Source organism: Salvelinus alpinus, chromosome 3 (genome assembly GCF_045679555.1).
Source record: "Salvelinus alpinus chromosome 3, SLU_Salpinus.1, whole genome shotgun sequence".
NCBI lineage: Eukaryota > Metazoa > Chordata > Actinopteri > Salmoniformes > Salmonidae > Salvelinus > Salvelinus alpinus.
This window is the reverse complement of record NC_092088.1, coordinates 101,350,651-101,366,522: the sequence shown is the minus strand read 5'-3', so window position 1 is coordinate 101,366,522 and position 15,872 is coordinate 101,350,651. Positions and strand designations below refer to the sequence as shown.

At 48.0% G+C, this 15,872-nt stretch overlaps 2 protein-coding genes across 2 annotated transcripts in view; one reads left to right on the top strand and one right to left on the bottom strand.

Moving 5' to 3' along the window:
- The window catches only part of LOC139571623 (dedicator of cytokinesis protein 1-like), a 122,974-nt gene extending 109,148 nt beyond the window's left edge, over positions 1-13,826 (bottom strand). Inside the window, exons 1-6 of the mRNA XM_071394672.1 lie at positions 13,627-13,826; positions 10,357-10,397; positions 9,944-9,999; positions 8,594-8,690; positions 6,976-7,124; positions 2,637-2,772 (exon numbers count right to left, since the gene is read on the bottom strand). Coding sequence (XP_071250773.1) covers positions 2,637-2,772; positions 6,976-7,124; positions 8,594-8,690; positions 9,944-9,999; positions 10,357-10,397; positions 13,627-13,813 — 666 coding nt within the window. The 5' untranslated portion in view covers positions 13,814-13,826. The remainder of the gene's footprint in view (positions 1-2,636; positions 2,773-6,975; positions 7,125-8,593; positions 8,691-9,943; positions 10,000-10,356; positions 10,398-13,626) is intronic.
- dock1 (dedicator of cytokinesis 1) overlaps positions 1-15,872 on the top strand; it is an 800,130-nt gene that overhangs the window by 197,969 nt on the left and 586,289 nt on the right. The gene's annotated exons all lie outside the window — the stretch shown is intronic.

Below are 15,872 nucleotides of genomic sequence, written 5' to 3'. Positions count from 1 at the left end.
TGAAGGTTAAAGCAGGTTGAGAATCACAAACACAAGGATGGACACAGTGACTAGACTTATTTCCCATCAGTCAGACCCTTCGCCATTAGACTGGATAGTGCCTGAGTTACTACTCCTTCAAGACTATTGGAAAAGCATTCCAAGTGAAGCTGGTTGAGAGAATGCCAAGAGTGTGCAAAGCTGGCATCAAGGCAAATGGTGGCTACTTTGAAGAAAATCAAATATAAAATATATTTTGAATTGTTTTACACTTTTTTGGTTACTACGTGACTCCATATGTGTTATTTCATAGTTTTGATGTCTTCACTATTATTCTACAATGTAGAAAATAGTAAAAAGAAAAACCCTTAATTACTGGTACTGTATGTGATAACGATTTACGATTTTGAGAAGAGGTGCTCGTTCTCCTTAAAATTCACAATGTCCTTAAAACACCATGCCGTGGCATCTGAAAGAAGACAGTAACATTCACGCTGATGACCTGAGACAATGTAATATTGCTCCATGTGAACGCAAAGACAGAGATGGAAAGGTCACACACGACGACTCCTCATAGCTGAAGGGCACTTAACCAATTTAGAGTCACTTCATAGGCTGAGCCCCAAATGGCACCATAAACCCTTTAGGGCCCTGGATAAAAGTAGTGCTTTATGTAGGGAATAGGGTGCCATTTAGGATGCAGGTTCAGGGAGGGGGAGGAGAGATGTGTCAGGGAGAGAGAGAGGAGAGAGGTGGCAGGGAGAGAGAGAGAAGAGAGGTGGCAGGGAGAGAGAGAGGAGAGGTGGCGGGGGGAGAGAGAGGAGAGGTGGCGGGGGGAGAGAGAGGAGAGGTGGCGGGGGGAGAGAGAGGAGAGGTGGCGGGGGGAGAGAGAGGAGAGGTGGCGGGGAGAGAGAGAGGAGAGGTGGCGGGGAGAGAGAGAGGAGAGGTGGCGGGGAGAGAGAGAGGAGAGGTGGCGGGGAGAGAGAGAGGAGAGGTGGCGGGGAGAGAGAGAGGAGAGGTGGCGGGGAGAGAGAGAGGAGAGGTGGCGGGGAGAGAGAGAGGAGAGGTGGTGGGGAGAGAGAGAGGAGAGGTGGTGGGGAGAGAGGAGAGGTGGCGGGGAGAGAGAGAGGAGAGGTGGCGGGGAGAGAGAAAGGAGAGGTGGCGGGGAGAGAGAAAGGAGAGGGGGCGGGGAGAGAGAGAGGAGAGGGGGCGGGGAGAGAGAGAGGAGAGGTGGCGGGGAGAGAGAGAGGAGAGGTGGCGGGGAGAGAGAGGAGAGGGGCAGGGAGAGAGAGAGAGGAGAGGTGGCAGGGAGAGAGGGGGGGGAGAGAGAGAGGAGAGGTGGTGGGGAGAGAGAGGAGAGAGGTGGCGGGGAGAGAGAGAGGAGAGGTGGCGGGGAGAGAGAGGGGAGAGGTGGCAGGGAGAGAGAGAGGAGAGGTGGCAGGGAGAGAGAGAGGAGAGGTGGCAGGGAGAGAGAGAGGAGAGGTGGCAAGGAGAGAGGTGGCAGGGAGAGAGAGGAGAGAGGTGGCAGGGAGAGAGAGGGGAGAGGTGGCAGGGAAAGAGAGGAGGTGGCAGGGAGAGAGAGGAGGTGGCAGGGAGAGAGAGAGGAGGGTCGGGAGAGAGAGAGAGAGAGAGAGAGGAGGTGGTGGCAGGGAGAGAAATGGCAGATGTTCATGACGTGTCACATACAGGAGGTGAGAGGGAAAAGGCCTGAATAGTGTTAACATGTTCTATAGTAACACAGCATCTCACACAGAGAATCTCATGTTCTATAATAACACAGCATCTCACACAGAGAATCTCATGTTCTATAGTAACACAGCATCTCACACAGAGAATCTCATGTTCTATAATAACACAGCATCTCAGAGAGAATCTCATGTTCTATAATAACACAGCATCTCACACAGAGAATCTCATGTTCTATAATAACACAGCATCTCACACAGAGAATCTCATGTTCTATAATAACACAGCATCTCACACAGAGAATCTCATGTTCTATAATAACACAGCATCTCACACAGAGAATCTCATGTTCTATAGTAACACAGCATCTCACACAGAGAATCTCATGTTCTATAATAACACAGCATCACACAGAGAATCTCATGTTCTATAATAACACAGCATCTCACACAGAGAATCTCATGTTCTATAATAACACAGCATCTCACACAGAGAATCTCATGTTCTATAGTAACACAGCATCTCACACAGAGAATCTCATGTTCTATAATAACACAGCATCACACAGAGAATATCATGTTCTATAATAACACAGCATCTCACACAGAGAATCTCATGTTCTATAATAACACAGCATCTCACACAGAGAATCTCATGTTCTATAATAACACAGCATCACACACAGAGAATCTCATGTTCTATAGTAACACAGCATCTCACACAGAGAATCTCATGTTCTATAATAACACAGCATCTCACACAGAGAATCTCATTCCACATCGCTGCCTCTCACTGGGGAGACCATGTGGCCAGATGGGATGTTTAATTTCCCGTGCATATCGTTGACGTGATCTTCTGCTTGCTCGTTGGGAGCGAGGCCAGGTTACTGTAAAATCGCTGCTGATGTAAATAGGGGTTTATAAAGGAATATGATTGATTGATTAATGAACTGAATGATGTCTGAAGTTTACCTTCTCCTCTTGGATCCTGTCCTCTATCTGTTTGGAGGCGGCTTCATGGGCTCTGAAGAGAGAGACAGTGCTGGTAGAGTCAGGGTCCAAGATGTTCCCATCTTTATCTCTCACCACAAGGTCGAGATCCAGGTACCTGATATACAAGGAGAGAGAGAGGGCAGAGAGGAGAGAGGGAGGAGAGAGGGAGGAGAGAGAGAGAGAGAGATAGAGAGAGAGAGAGGAGAGAGAGAGAGAGAGAGAGAGAGAGAGAGAGAGATAGAGAGAGAGGAGAGAGAGAGAGGAGAGGGAGAGAGAGACATATTTCCCTCAGATTACAAAGACCCACAAAGCATTTGAAAACAAACCTAATTTTGATAAACTCCCATATCTACTGGGTGAAATAGCACAGTGTGACATCACAGCAGTAAGATTTGTGACCTGTTGCCACAAGAAAAGGTCAACCAGTGAAGAACAAACACCATTGTTAATACAACCCATATTTATGTTTATTTATTTTCCCTTTTGTACTTTAACTATTTGCACATCGTTACACCACTGTATATAGACATTTGTAATGGGAGGGAGGAGAGAGAAATGGAGAGGGATTGTGAGAAGGACAAAGGAGAGGCAGAGAGAGAGAGAGAGAGAGAGAGAGAGAGAGGAGAGAGAGAGAGAGAGAGAGAGAGAGAGAGAGAGAGAGCAGAGAGAGAGAGGCAGAGAGAGCGATAGCGAGAGGCAGAGAGAGCAGGAGGCAGAGAGAGAGAGAGAGGCAGAGAGAGCGATAGCGAGAGGCAGAGAGAGCAGGAGGCAGAGAGAGCAGGAGGCAGAGAGAGAGAGAGAGGCAGAGAGAGAGAGAGAGCGATAGCGAGAGGCAGAGAGAGCAAGAGCGAGAGAAGGAGAGCGAGAGAAAGAGAGGAGATCGAGAGAAAGAGAGCGAGAGAAAGAGAGGAGATCGAGAGAAAGAGAGCGAGAGAAAGAGAGGAGATCGAGAGAAAGAGATCGAGAGAAAGAGAGCGAGAGAAAGAGAGGAGATCGAGAGAAAGAGAGCGAGAGAAAGAGAGGCGATCGAGAGAAAGAGAGCGAGAGAAGGAGAGCGAGAGCGAGAGAAGGAGAGCGAGAGAAAGAGAGGAGATCGCACGAGAGCGAGAGAGAAAGGAGAGTTAGAGAGCAGACAGCCAACATCACATTGCTTTTGCTACTGCCTGGGCCTTCTGCCTTCTCATAACATAACACCCTTCACACAGAGAGATAAGAAGGTTGGCAGAGAAGGAGGGAAGAGGGAGGGACCGACAGAGAATCAGAGACTGATCGAGCAGAGAGAAAAATAGACGGAGAGAGTCAGAGGGGGAGAGTCAGACGAAGAGAGAGAGAGAGACGGAGAGAGGGAGACGGAGAGAGAAAAGAGATTAGAGGTAGTTTACACAGTAGTGAAGTGAACAGGGCTCATCTGAAGGACAGATCTGACAGACTCTCCTCTCATCTGGTCAGACTCAGAGGAGCGGGGGAGACTGAGGAGCGGCGGGGGAGACTGAGGAGCAGGGAGGTGGCGTATATGAGCCAAACCCCCGAGCAGAGACAGACAGAAAAATAAGAGAGAGGACCTTTCAATTTCCTAAAAGTGAGTGTTAGATGCTGGGCCTCCTCCCGCTCTGTTTCTCAGGTCCTCCTCCTCCTCCTCTAGAGCTCTGTTTCTCAGCTCCTCCTCCTCCTCCTCTAGAGCTCTGTTTCTCAGCTCCTCCTCCTCCATCTCTAGAGCTCTGTTTCTCAGCTCCTCCTCCTCCTCCTCTAGAGCTCTGTTTCTCAGCTCCTCCTCCTCCATCTCTAGAGCTCTGTTTCTCAGCTCCTCCTCCTCCATCTCTAGAGCTCTGTTTCTCAGCTCCTCCTCCATCTCTAGAGCTCTGTTTCTCAGCTCCTCCTCCTCCATCTCTAGAGCTCTGTTTCTCAGGTCCTCCTCCTCCTCCTCTAGAGCTCTGTTTCTCAGCTCCTCCTCCTCCATCTCTAGAGCTCTGTTTCTCAGCTCCTCCTCCTCCTCCTCTAGAGCTCTGTTTCTCAGCTCCTCCTCCTCCATCTCTAGAGCTCTGTTTCTCAGCTCCTCCTCCTCCATCTCTAGAGCTCTGTTTTTTAGCTCCTCCTCCTCCATCTCTAGAGCTCTGTTTTTCAGCTCCTCCTCCTCCATCTCTAGAGCTCTGTTTCTCAGCTCCTCCTCCATCTCTAGAGCTCTGTTTCTCAGCTCCTCCTCCATCTCTAGAGCTCTGTTTCTCAGCTCCTCCTCCTCCATCTCTAGAGCTCTGTTTCTCAGCTCCTCCTCCTCCATCCTCTAGAGCTCTGTTTCTCAGCTCCTCCTCCTCCATCTCTAGAGCTCTGTTTCTCAGCTCCTCCTCCTCCATCTCTAGAGCTCTGTTTCTCAGCTCCTCCTCCTCCATCTCTAGAGCTCTGTTTCTCAGCTCCTCCTCCTCCATCTCTAGAGCTCTGTTTCTCAGCTCCTCCTCCATCTCTAGAGCTCTGTTTCTCAGCTCCTCCTCCTCCTCCATCTCTAGAGCTCTGTTTCTCAGCTCCTCCTCCTCCTCCATCTCTAGAGCTCTGTTTCTCAGCTCCTCCTCCTCCATCTCTAGAGCTCTGTTTCTCAGCTCCTCCTCCTCCATCTCTAGAGCTCTGTTTCTCAGCTCCTCCTCCTCCATCTCTAGAGCTCTGTTTCTCAGCTCCTCCTCCTCCATCTCTAGAGCTCTGTTTCTCAGCTCCTCCTCCTCCATCTCTAGAGCTCTGTTTCTCAGCTCCTCCTCCATCTCTAGAGCTCTGTTTCTCAGCTCCTCCTCCTCCATCTCTAGAGCTCTGTTTCTCAGCTCCTCCTCCTCCATCTCTAGAGCTCTGTTTCTCAGCTCCTCCTCCTCCATCTCTAGAGCTCTGTTTCTCAGCTCCTCCTCCTCCATCTCTAGAGCTCTGTTTCTCAGCTCCTCCTCCTCCATCTCTAGAGCTCTGTTTCTCAGCTCCTCCTCCATCTCTAGAGCTCTGTTTCTCAGCTCCTCCTCCTCCATCTCTAGAGCTCTGTTTCTCAGCTCCTCCTCCTCCATCTCTAGAGCTCTGTTTCTCAGCTCCTCCTCCTCCATCTCTAGAGCTCTGTTTCTCAGCTCCTCCTCCTCCATCTCTAGAGCTGTTTCTCAGCTCCTCCTCCTCCATCTCTAGAGCTCTGTTTCTCAGCTCCTCCTCCTCCATCTCTAGAGCTCTGTTTCTCAGCTCCTCCTCCTCCATCTCTAGAGCTCTGTTTCTCAGCTCCTCCTCCTCCATCTCTAGAGCTCTGTTTTTCAGCTCCTCCTCCTCCATCTCTAGAGCTGTTTTTCAGCTCCTCCTCCTCCATCTCTAAGCTCTGTTTCTCAGCTCCTCCTCCTCCATCTCTAGAGCTCTGTTTCTCAGCTCCTCCTCCATCTCTAGAGCTCTGTTTCTCAGCTGCCACAGAATCCCACTCGGGGATGAACGGTGCTGGGAGCAAATCTATGTATTCCACTCTGCTCCCCTGCCAAAGACATTTCTCCACCTCGCAGTGTTGAAACAGCCATCACACCAGGGAGGCCCAGCTCACCTCTTCCATTTCCAGCTCATTTTCTGGACCACAAAAGACCCCTGCAGGACCGGCAATAGGCACCATAGTGTGTGATGGACTACAGTAGTAACTAAACCCCTATGATTTAGGCTCAACTTACCTGCTAAAATAGAGGTTAAAGGCCCAGCGCTGCCAAAAATGTGATTTTCCTGTATTTTATATATATTTCCACACTATGGAGGATGGAATAATGCTGGGAAAATTATAATTATGCCCTTTTAGTGTAAGAGCTGTTTGGCTAGACCACCTGACATGTCAGCCTGTTGTGGTGGGATGGAGGTTTGACCTGCCTGGTGACATCACTAACTAGGTAATAGACCAATAAGAAAGATCTTTCCAAACCTCTCTGCCAATAACAGCTTGTTTTCCCCTCCCCACTCAGATACCAGACAGTCCTAGTAAAATTACTGCTTGACAAATTGCTCTTTGATAAGGTACTTAATTGAGAGAGAAACAGACAGACAGACACAGACAGAGAGAGAGAGAGACAGACAGATAGAGACAGAGAGAGACAGACAGATAGAGACAGACAGACAGACAGATAGAGACAGAGAGAGACAGACAGACAGAGACAGAGAGAGACAGAGAGAGACAGAGAGAGACAGAGAGAGACAGAGAGAGACAGACAGAGACAGAGAGAGACAGAGACAGACAGAGACAGAGAGAGACAGACAGAGACAGAGAGAGACAGAGACAGACAGAGACAGACAGAGACAGACAGAGACAGACAGAGACAGACGGACAGACACAGCAGTTCCTTACTTGTTCCCGTAGTCGATCTTAGAGGTGATTCTCTGTTTAAGCTCAGTCAGCTCGTCTTGTGGGAGCGTCCCTGACAGGATCTGAGATCGCCACTCGATCAGGTCATAGATCATGTCCCTGACAGAGTTAAACATCTCACGCCTGTCCCCCTGTAACACCACCACACACACACACACACACCTCATCAACAATCTGTCCCAACACTCAATAACAGAGACGATAAGGAAGTGAGTTTTGTTTAGTGTTTACCATTCTACAAGACACATTTGAGTGATGTGGTCGCATGTTCATGGGGACAATGGGATTACTACAGACAAGAGAGAAACCTACACACTGCTCATGGGGACAAGAGAGAAACCCACACACTGCTCATGGGGACAAGAGAGAAACCCACACACTGCTCATGGAGACAAGGGAGAACCCCACACACTGCTCATGGAGAAAAGGGAGAACCCCACACACTGCTCATGGAGAAAAGGGAGAAACCCACACACTGCTCATGGGCACAAGGGAGAAACCTACACAATGCTCATGGAGAAAAGAGAGAACCCCACACACTGCTCATGGGCACAAGAGAGAAACCTACACACTGCTCATGGGCACAAGAGAGAAATCCACACACTGCTCATGGGGACAAGAGAGAAACCCACACACTGCTCGTGGAGACAAGAGAGAAACCTACACACTGCTCATGGAGAAAAGGGAGAAACCCACACACTGCTCATGGGGACAAGGAAGAAACCTACACACTGCTCATGGAGACAAGGGAGAAACCTACACACTGCTCATGGGGACAAGGGAGAAACCTACACACTGCTCATGGAGACAAGAGAGAAACCCACACACTGCTCATGGGGACAAGAGAGAAACCCACACACTCATCTTGGGGACAAGAGAAACCTACACACTGCTCATGGGGACAAGAGAGAAACCCACACACTGCTCATGGGGACAAGAGAGAAACCCACACACTGCTCATGGAGACAAGGGAGAAACCTACACACTGCTCATGGAGACAAGAGAGAAACCCACACACTCATCTTGGGGACAAGAGAAACCTACACACTGCTCATGGGGACAAGAGAGAAACCTACACACTGCTCATGGAGCCAAGAGAAACCCACACACTGCTCATGGGGAAAAGGGAGAAACCTACACACTGCTCATGGGGACAAGAGAGAAACCTACACACTGCTCATGGGGACAAGAGAGAAACCCACACACTGCTCATGGGGACAAGAGAGAAACCCACACACTCATCTTGGGGACAAGAGAAACCTACACACTGCTCATGGGGACAAGAGAGAAACCTACACACTGCTCATGGAGCCAAGAGAAACCCACACACTGCTCATGGGGAAAAGGGAGAAACCCACACACTGCGCATGGGGAAAAGGGAGAAACCCACACACTGCTCATGGGGAAAAGGGAGAAACCCACACACTGCTCATGGGGAAAAGGGAGAAACCCACACACTCATCTTGGGGACAAGAGAAACCTACACACTGTTCATGGAGACAATGAGGTAACTTCAGAAAAGAGAGATTAGGCGTGTAGATTATGCGTGTAGATTAGGCGTGTAGATTAGGCGTGTAGATACGTGACTCACTCTACTCACCACGTAGAGGTCTCTCCATATGGAAGCCCACTCCCGCAGAGTGGTGGTGACCTCCTGGACCAGAGGCAGCTCGTTGGGAATCACCGTCTCCTTGTGCCTGAAAATACAGACAGACAGTCAGTGGGTGGATTACACATGACAACAACCAGGGGTGGATTACGCACGACAACAACCAGGGGTGGATTACGCACGACAACAACCAGGGGTGGATTACACACGACAACAACCAGGGGTGGATTACGCACGACAACAACCAGGGGTGGGTTACACACGACAACAACCAGGGGTGGGTTACGCACGACAACAACCAGGGGTGGGTTACGCACGACAACAACCAGGGGTGGGTTACGCACGACAACAACCAGGGGTGGGTTACGCACGACAACAACCAGGGGTGGGTTACGCACGACAACAACCAGGGGTGGGTTACGCACGACAACAACCAGGGGTGGGTTACGCACGACAACAACCAGGGGTGGGTTACACATGACAACAACCAGGGGTGGGTTACACATGACAACAACCAGGGGTGGGTTACGCACGACAACAACCAGGGGTGGGTTACGCACGACAACAACCAGGGGTGGGTTACGCACGACAACAACCAGGGGTGGGTTACACACGACAACAACCAGGGGTGGGTTACACATGACAACAACCAGGGGTGGGTTACACATGACAACAACCAGGGGTGGGTTACACATGACAACAACCAGGGGTGGGTTACACATGACAACAACCAGGGGTGGGTTACACATGACAACAACCAGGGGTGGGTTACACATGACAACAACCAGGGGTGGGTTACACATGACAACAACCAGGGGTGGATTACGCACGACAACAACCAGGGGTGGATTACGCACGACAACAACCAGGGGTGGATTACACACGACAACAACCAGGGGTGGGTTACGCACGACAACAACCAGGGGTGGGTTACACACGACAACAACCAGGGGTGGGTTACGCACGACAACAACCAGGGGTGGGTTACACACGACAACAACCAGGGGTGGGTTACACACGACAACAACCAGGGGTGGGTTACACATGACAACAACCAGGGGTGGATTACACATGACAACAACCAGGGGTGGATTACACATGACAACAACCAGGGGTGGATTACGCACGACAACAACCAGGGGTGGATTACGCACAACAACAACCAGGGGTGGATTACGCACGACAACAACCAGGGGTGGGTTACGCATGACAACAACCAGGGGTGGATTACACATGACAACAACCAGGGGTGGATTACACATGACACTGATCTGATTTCCATGCCGTCTCAATAAAGTGTCAAAATATCCTCCAAAATAAATGAAGAGAATCAGCACTGACCCATTGCCTTCGACGGTGGCCTCCTTGAGGTGTATGTAACAGGCAGGAAAGATCCCCTGGAACAGAAGGCGGGAAAAACAGGACACACAATAAGTAGATTGATACAGGACACAGTTAGTGTGTTTGGATTTCAGATCGGTATAACACCTGAACTAGTTTGGATTTCAGATCGGATTTCAGATCGGATTTCAGATCGGTTATTTCATGGAGGTTAAATGACATCCTGAGTCCATTGCTTAGCAGAAGAGAAGGGTGGAAAGAAAGGACACACAATAAACCCTGATACAAAATAATATTAGATTTGGCCGGTCATGTCAGATGTTGGAATGTCGCTCCAACAACTCCTGAACAGACGAGGGGAACAGCTGAGATGAAACTACACCGTCGAATGTACAAAAAAAATACCAACTCACTTTGTTGGACTTCCTCCTCAGCCTGTGTCCTCTGTACCAGCCTGGAAGGAGGAGAGAACAGGACTGATTACACAGCAGAGGAAACACCTAGCATTAGCATAGCATCACTAGCATTAGCATAGCATCACTAGCATTAGCATCACGGAGAATTCTCATCTACAAAACACAATGGGGGGGGGGGGGGGGTAATATGTGAATCATTCTGACAGGGAGGAAATTGCACAGATCAGCTAATAGTTTAACGGAGACATTTACCAAAACACCAGCGACACTGAGAACGACAGAATCCTCTGCAATTATCCTCGTCACTTAGTGTGCCCTTATAAACGTACAGTATACCTCAATATGTCTCTAGTACGTGTCCTGGGTCATCAGATAGTGTGTTGATAAAATAATTTATAACGTTTTAAGATAAATGATTAAATAATTCTACCCGGAAACTTAACCATTAGGGATTAGAGGTTATGTAACATGGACAAGGAGTCATTAAAAGTATTAAACATAAGTCCGACTAGGTTAGACTGGGAGTCATTAAAAGTATTAAACATAAGTCCGACTAGGTTAGACTGGGAGAGAGAGAAATGTGCTTAAGAAAACACCTAGAAACAATTAAACTATGGTTGAACCGACCCGGCTATAACTCTGGGAAGATCGGACAGGGAACACCACTTTATCTGAAGGGGACTGGAACTGTCAGCTGGGTAGTGAGAAACTGTTGTGAGAATTCTAGAGAAGATAGCTCTCCTAATGTTAGTGTGTATGTGTGTGCGTAGGTTAGATGTTATAAAATAAACAGCTTTGTATAATGAACGGTAGAGCTCTCGTGAATAAAATTGGATTTGACTAATCGTGAGCTGGGAATTCTGTCCGTTTCATTTAAACCAGAACTTTACACACTCTGGGTTGCAGACCGATTAGGATAATTGACATTTATGTAAATTGATCACAAAATTCTATATCATGTGTTCCTACCTTCATATGTCTCTAGTATGTGGACTGTGTCATCAGTTAGTGTGTTCCTACCTTCATATGTCTCCAGTATGTGGACTGTGTCATCAGTTAGTGTGTTCCTACCTTCATATGTCTCTAGTATGTGGACTGTGTCATCAGTGTGTTCCTACCTTCATATGTCTCTAGTATGTGGACTGTGTCATCAGTTAGTGTGTTCCTACCTTCATATGTCTCTAGTATGTGGACTGTGTCATCAGTTAGTGTGTTCCTACCTTCATATGTCTCTAGTATGTGGACTGTGTCATCAGTGTGTTCCTACCTTCATATGTCTCTAGTATGTGGACTGTGTCATCAGTGTGTTCCTACCTTCATATGTCTCTAGTATGTGGACTGTGTCATCAGTGTGTTCCTACCTTCATATGTCTCCAGTATGTGGACTGTGTCATCAGTTAGTGTGTTCCTACCTTCATATGTCTCTAGTATGTGGACTGTGTCATCAGTTAGTGTGTTCCTACCTTCATATGTCTCTAGTATGTGGACTGTGTCATCAGTTAGTGTGTTCCTACCTTCATATGTCTCCAGTATGTGGACTGTGTCATCAGTTAGTGTGTTCCTACCTTCATATGTCTCTAGTATGTGGACTGTGTCATCAGTTAGTGTGTTCCTACCTTCATATGTCTCTAGTATGTGGACTGTGTCATCAGTTAGTGTGTTCCTACCTTCATATGTCTCCAGTATGTGGACTGTGTCATCAGTTAGTGTGTTCCTACCTTCATATGTCTCCAGTATGTGGACTGTGTCATCAGTTAGTGTGTTCCTACATTCATATGTCTCCAGTATGTGGACTGTGTCATCAGTTAGTGTGTTCCTACCTTCATATGTCTCTAGTATGTGGACTGTGTCATCAGTGTGTTCCTACCTTCATATGTCTCTAGTATGTGGACTGTGTCATCAGTGTGTTCCTACCTTCATATGTCTCTAGTATGTGGACTGTGTCATCAGTTAGTGTGTTCCTACCTTCATATGTCTCTAGTATGTGGACTGTGTCATCAGTGTGTTCCTACCTTCATATGTCTCTAGTATGTGGACTGTGTCATCAGTTAGTGTGTTCCTACCTTCATATGTCTCTAGTATGTGGACTGTGTCATCAGTTAGTGTGTTCCTACCTTCATATGTCTCTAGTATGTGGACTGTGTCATCAGTGTGTTCCTACCTTCATATGTCTCTAGTATGTGGACTGTGTCATCAGTGTGTTCCTACCTTCATATGTCTCTAGTATGTGGACTGTGTCATCAGTGTGTTCCTACCTTCATATGTCTCCAGTATGTGGACTGTGTCATCAGTTAGTGTGTTCCTACCTTCATATGTCTCTAGTATGTGGACTGTGTCATCAGTTAGTGTGTTCCTACCTTCATATGTCTCTAGTATGTGGACTGTGTCATCAGTTAGTGTGTTCCTACCTTCATATGTCTCCAGTATGTGGACTGTGTCATCAGTTAGTGTGTTCCTACCTTCATATGTCTCCAGTATGTGGACTGTGTCATCAGTTAGTGTGTTCCTACCTTCATATGTCTCTAGTATGTGGACTGTGTCATCAGTTAGTGTGTTCCTACCTTCATATGTCTCTAGTATGTGGACTGTGTCATCAGTTAGTGTGTTCCTACCTTCATATGTCTCCAGTATGTGGACTGTGTCATCAGTTAGTGTGTTCCTACCTTCATATGTCTCCAGTATGTGGACTGTGTCATCAGTTAGTGTGTTCCTACATTCATATGTCTCCAGTATGTGGACTGTGTCATCAGTTAGTGTGTTCCTACCTTCATATGTCTCTAGTATGTGGACTGTGTCATCAGTGTGTTCCTACCTTCATATGTCTCTAGTATGTGGACTGTGTCATCAGTGTGTTCCTACCTTCATATGTCTCTAGTATGTGGACTGTGTCATCAGTTAGTGTGTTCCTACCTTCATATGTCTCCAGTATGTGGACTGTGTCATCAGTTAGTGTGTTCCTACCTTCATATGTCTCCAGTATGTGGACTGTGTCATCAGTTAGTGTGTTCCTACCTTCATATGTCTCTAGTATGTGGACTGTGTCATCAGTTAGTGTGTTCCTACCTTCATATGTCTCCAGTATGTGGACTGTGTCATCAGTTAGTGTGTTCCTACCTTCATATGTCTCTAGTATGTGGACTGTGTCATCAGTTAGTGTGTTCCTACCTTCATATGTCTCCAGTATGTGGACTGTGTCATCAGTTAGTGTGTTCCTACCTTCATATGTCTCTAGTATGTGGACTGTGTCATCAGTTAGTGTGTTCCTACCTTCATATGTCTCCAGTATGTGGACTGTATCTCCAATCTGTAGTGACAGCTCCTCGTCTCCACGGACATCATAATTATAGATTGCTGAGGGGAAAGAAGAAGAGGCTATTAAAAGGACAGGAAAAGGAAATAAGACATGAGGCTCCTGTGTGACAGGATGGTTGTGTGGGTGGCATACTAACAACATAGCAGCAGCCAGGCTCACAGAACACCCACACAGAATGACACGTATCATATCTACTGCATACACAGTCAAACACCCTGGACATTAACAAGACAGCATATGTTCTACCCACAACACACACACACACACACACACACACACACACACACACAACTCCTGTAAGGTTGGGGAGGACTCTACCTCTCCTCTCCTGCTGGGGGAAGGATACAATGAGGGGCGCCGGTTGATGGGATTACTTTACCAAGGTGACTGACGGCATAATTAAAAAAGGGGCCTTGTCACCACGGGTATCCCTCCACCCCACCGGGCAGGTATATTTAACAGAAGTAACTTGTCCTTGTACGTCTTACCCCCCACCATCTACAGGAGCTTATGCTGCACAGACACAATGAACTGAGACTCAGCCCAAATTGGTACCCTATTCCCTACATAGTGCACTATTTCTGACCAGAGACCTATGGAGCTGGTCAAAAGTAGTGCACTGCATAGGCAATAGGGTGCCGTTTGAGACGCAGACATAGGCATGAAGGGATGCATTTCATTAGTTTGCAATCGCAACAAATAATCTGCTCAGACCTAAACAAGGATAAAAAAGCCGTGCTTTAAATTCTCAGACAATCCAAAGATTTCTAGACGGCCTTCCAGACTCCCTCCACCTACCCGAGGACGTCAGAGTAGAAAAATCAGTTAACCACCTACCCGAGGACGTCAGAGTAGAAAAATCAGTTAACCACCTACCCGAGGACGTCAGAGTAGAAAAATCAGTTAACCACCTACCCGAGGACGTCAGAGTAGAAAAATCAGTTGACCACCTAACCGAGGACGTCAGAGTAGAAAAACCAGTTGACCACCTAACCGAGGACGTCAGAGTAGAAAAACCAGTTGACCACCTACCCGAGGACGTCAGAGTAGAAAAACCAGTTGACCACCTAACCGAGGACGTCAGAGTAGAAAAACCAGTTGACCACCTAACCGAGGACGTCAGAGTAGAAAAACCAGTTGACCACCTAACCGAGGACGTCAGAGTAGAAAAACCAGTTGACCACCTAACCGAGGACGTCAGAGTAGAAAAACCAGTTGACCACCTAACCGAGGACGTCAGAGTAGAAAAACCAGTTGACCACCTACCCGAGGACGTCAGAGTAGAAAAACCAGTTGACCACCTAACCGAGGACGTCAGAGTAGAAAAACCAGTTGACCACCTACCCGAGGACGTCAGAGTAGAAAAACCAGTTGACCACCTAACCGAGGACGTCAGAGTAGAAAAACCAGTTGACCACCTAACCGAGGACGTCAGAGTAGAAAAACCAGTTGACCACCTAACCGAGGACGTCAGAGTAGAAAAACCAGTTGACCACCTACCCGAGGACGTCAGAGTAGAAAAACCAGTTGACCACCTACCCGAGGACGTCAGAGTAGAAAAACCAGTTGACCACCTACCCGAGGACGTCAGAGTAGAAAAACCAGTTGACCACCTAACCGAGGACGTCAGAGTAGAAAAACCAGTTGACCACCTACCCGAGGACGTCAGAGTAGAAAAACCAGTTGACCACCTACCCGAGGACGTCAGAGTAGAAAAACCAGTTGACCACCTACCCGAGGACGTCAGAGTAGAAAAACCAGTTGACCACCTACCGAGGACGTGCGAGTTGAACCTAACCGAGGACGTCAGAGTAGAAAAACCAGTTGACCACCTAACCGAGGACGTCAGAGTAGAAAAACCAGTTGACCACCTACCGAGGACGTCAGAGTAAAACCAGTTGACCACCTAACCGAGGACGTCAGAGTAGAAAAACCAGTTGACCACCTAACCGAGGACGTCAGAGTAGAAAAACCAGTTGACCACCTAACCGAGGACGTCAGAGTAGAAAAACCAGTTGACCACCTAACCGAGGACGTCAGAGTAGAAAAACCAGTTGACCACCTACACCGAGGACGTCAGAGTAGAAAAACCAGTTGACCACCTAACCGAGGACGTCAGAGTAGAAAAACCAGTTGACCACCTACCCGAGGACGTCAGAGTAGAAAAACCAGTTGACCACCTACCCGAGGACGTCAGAGT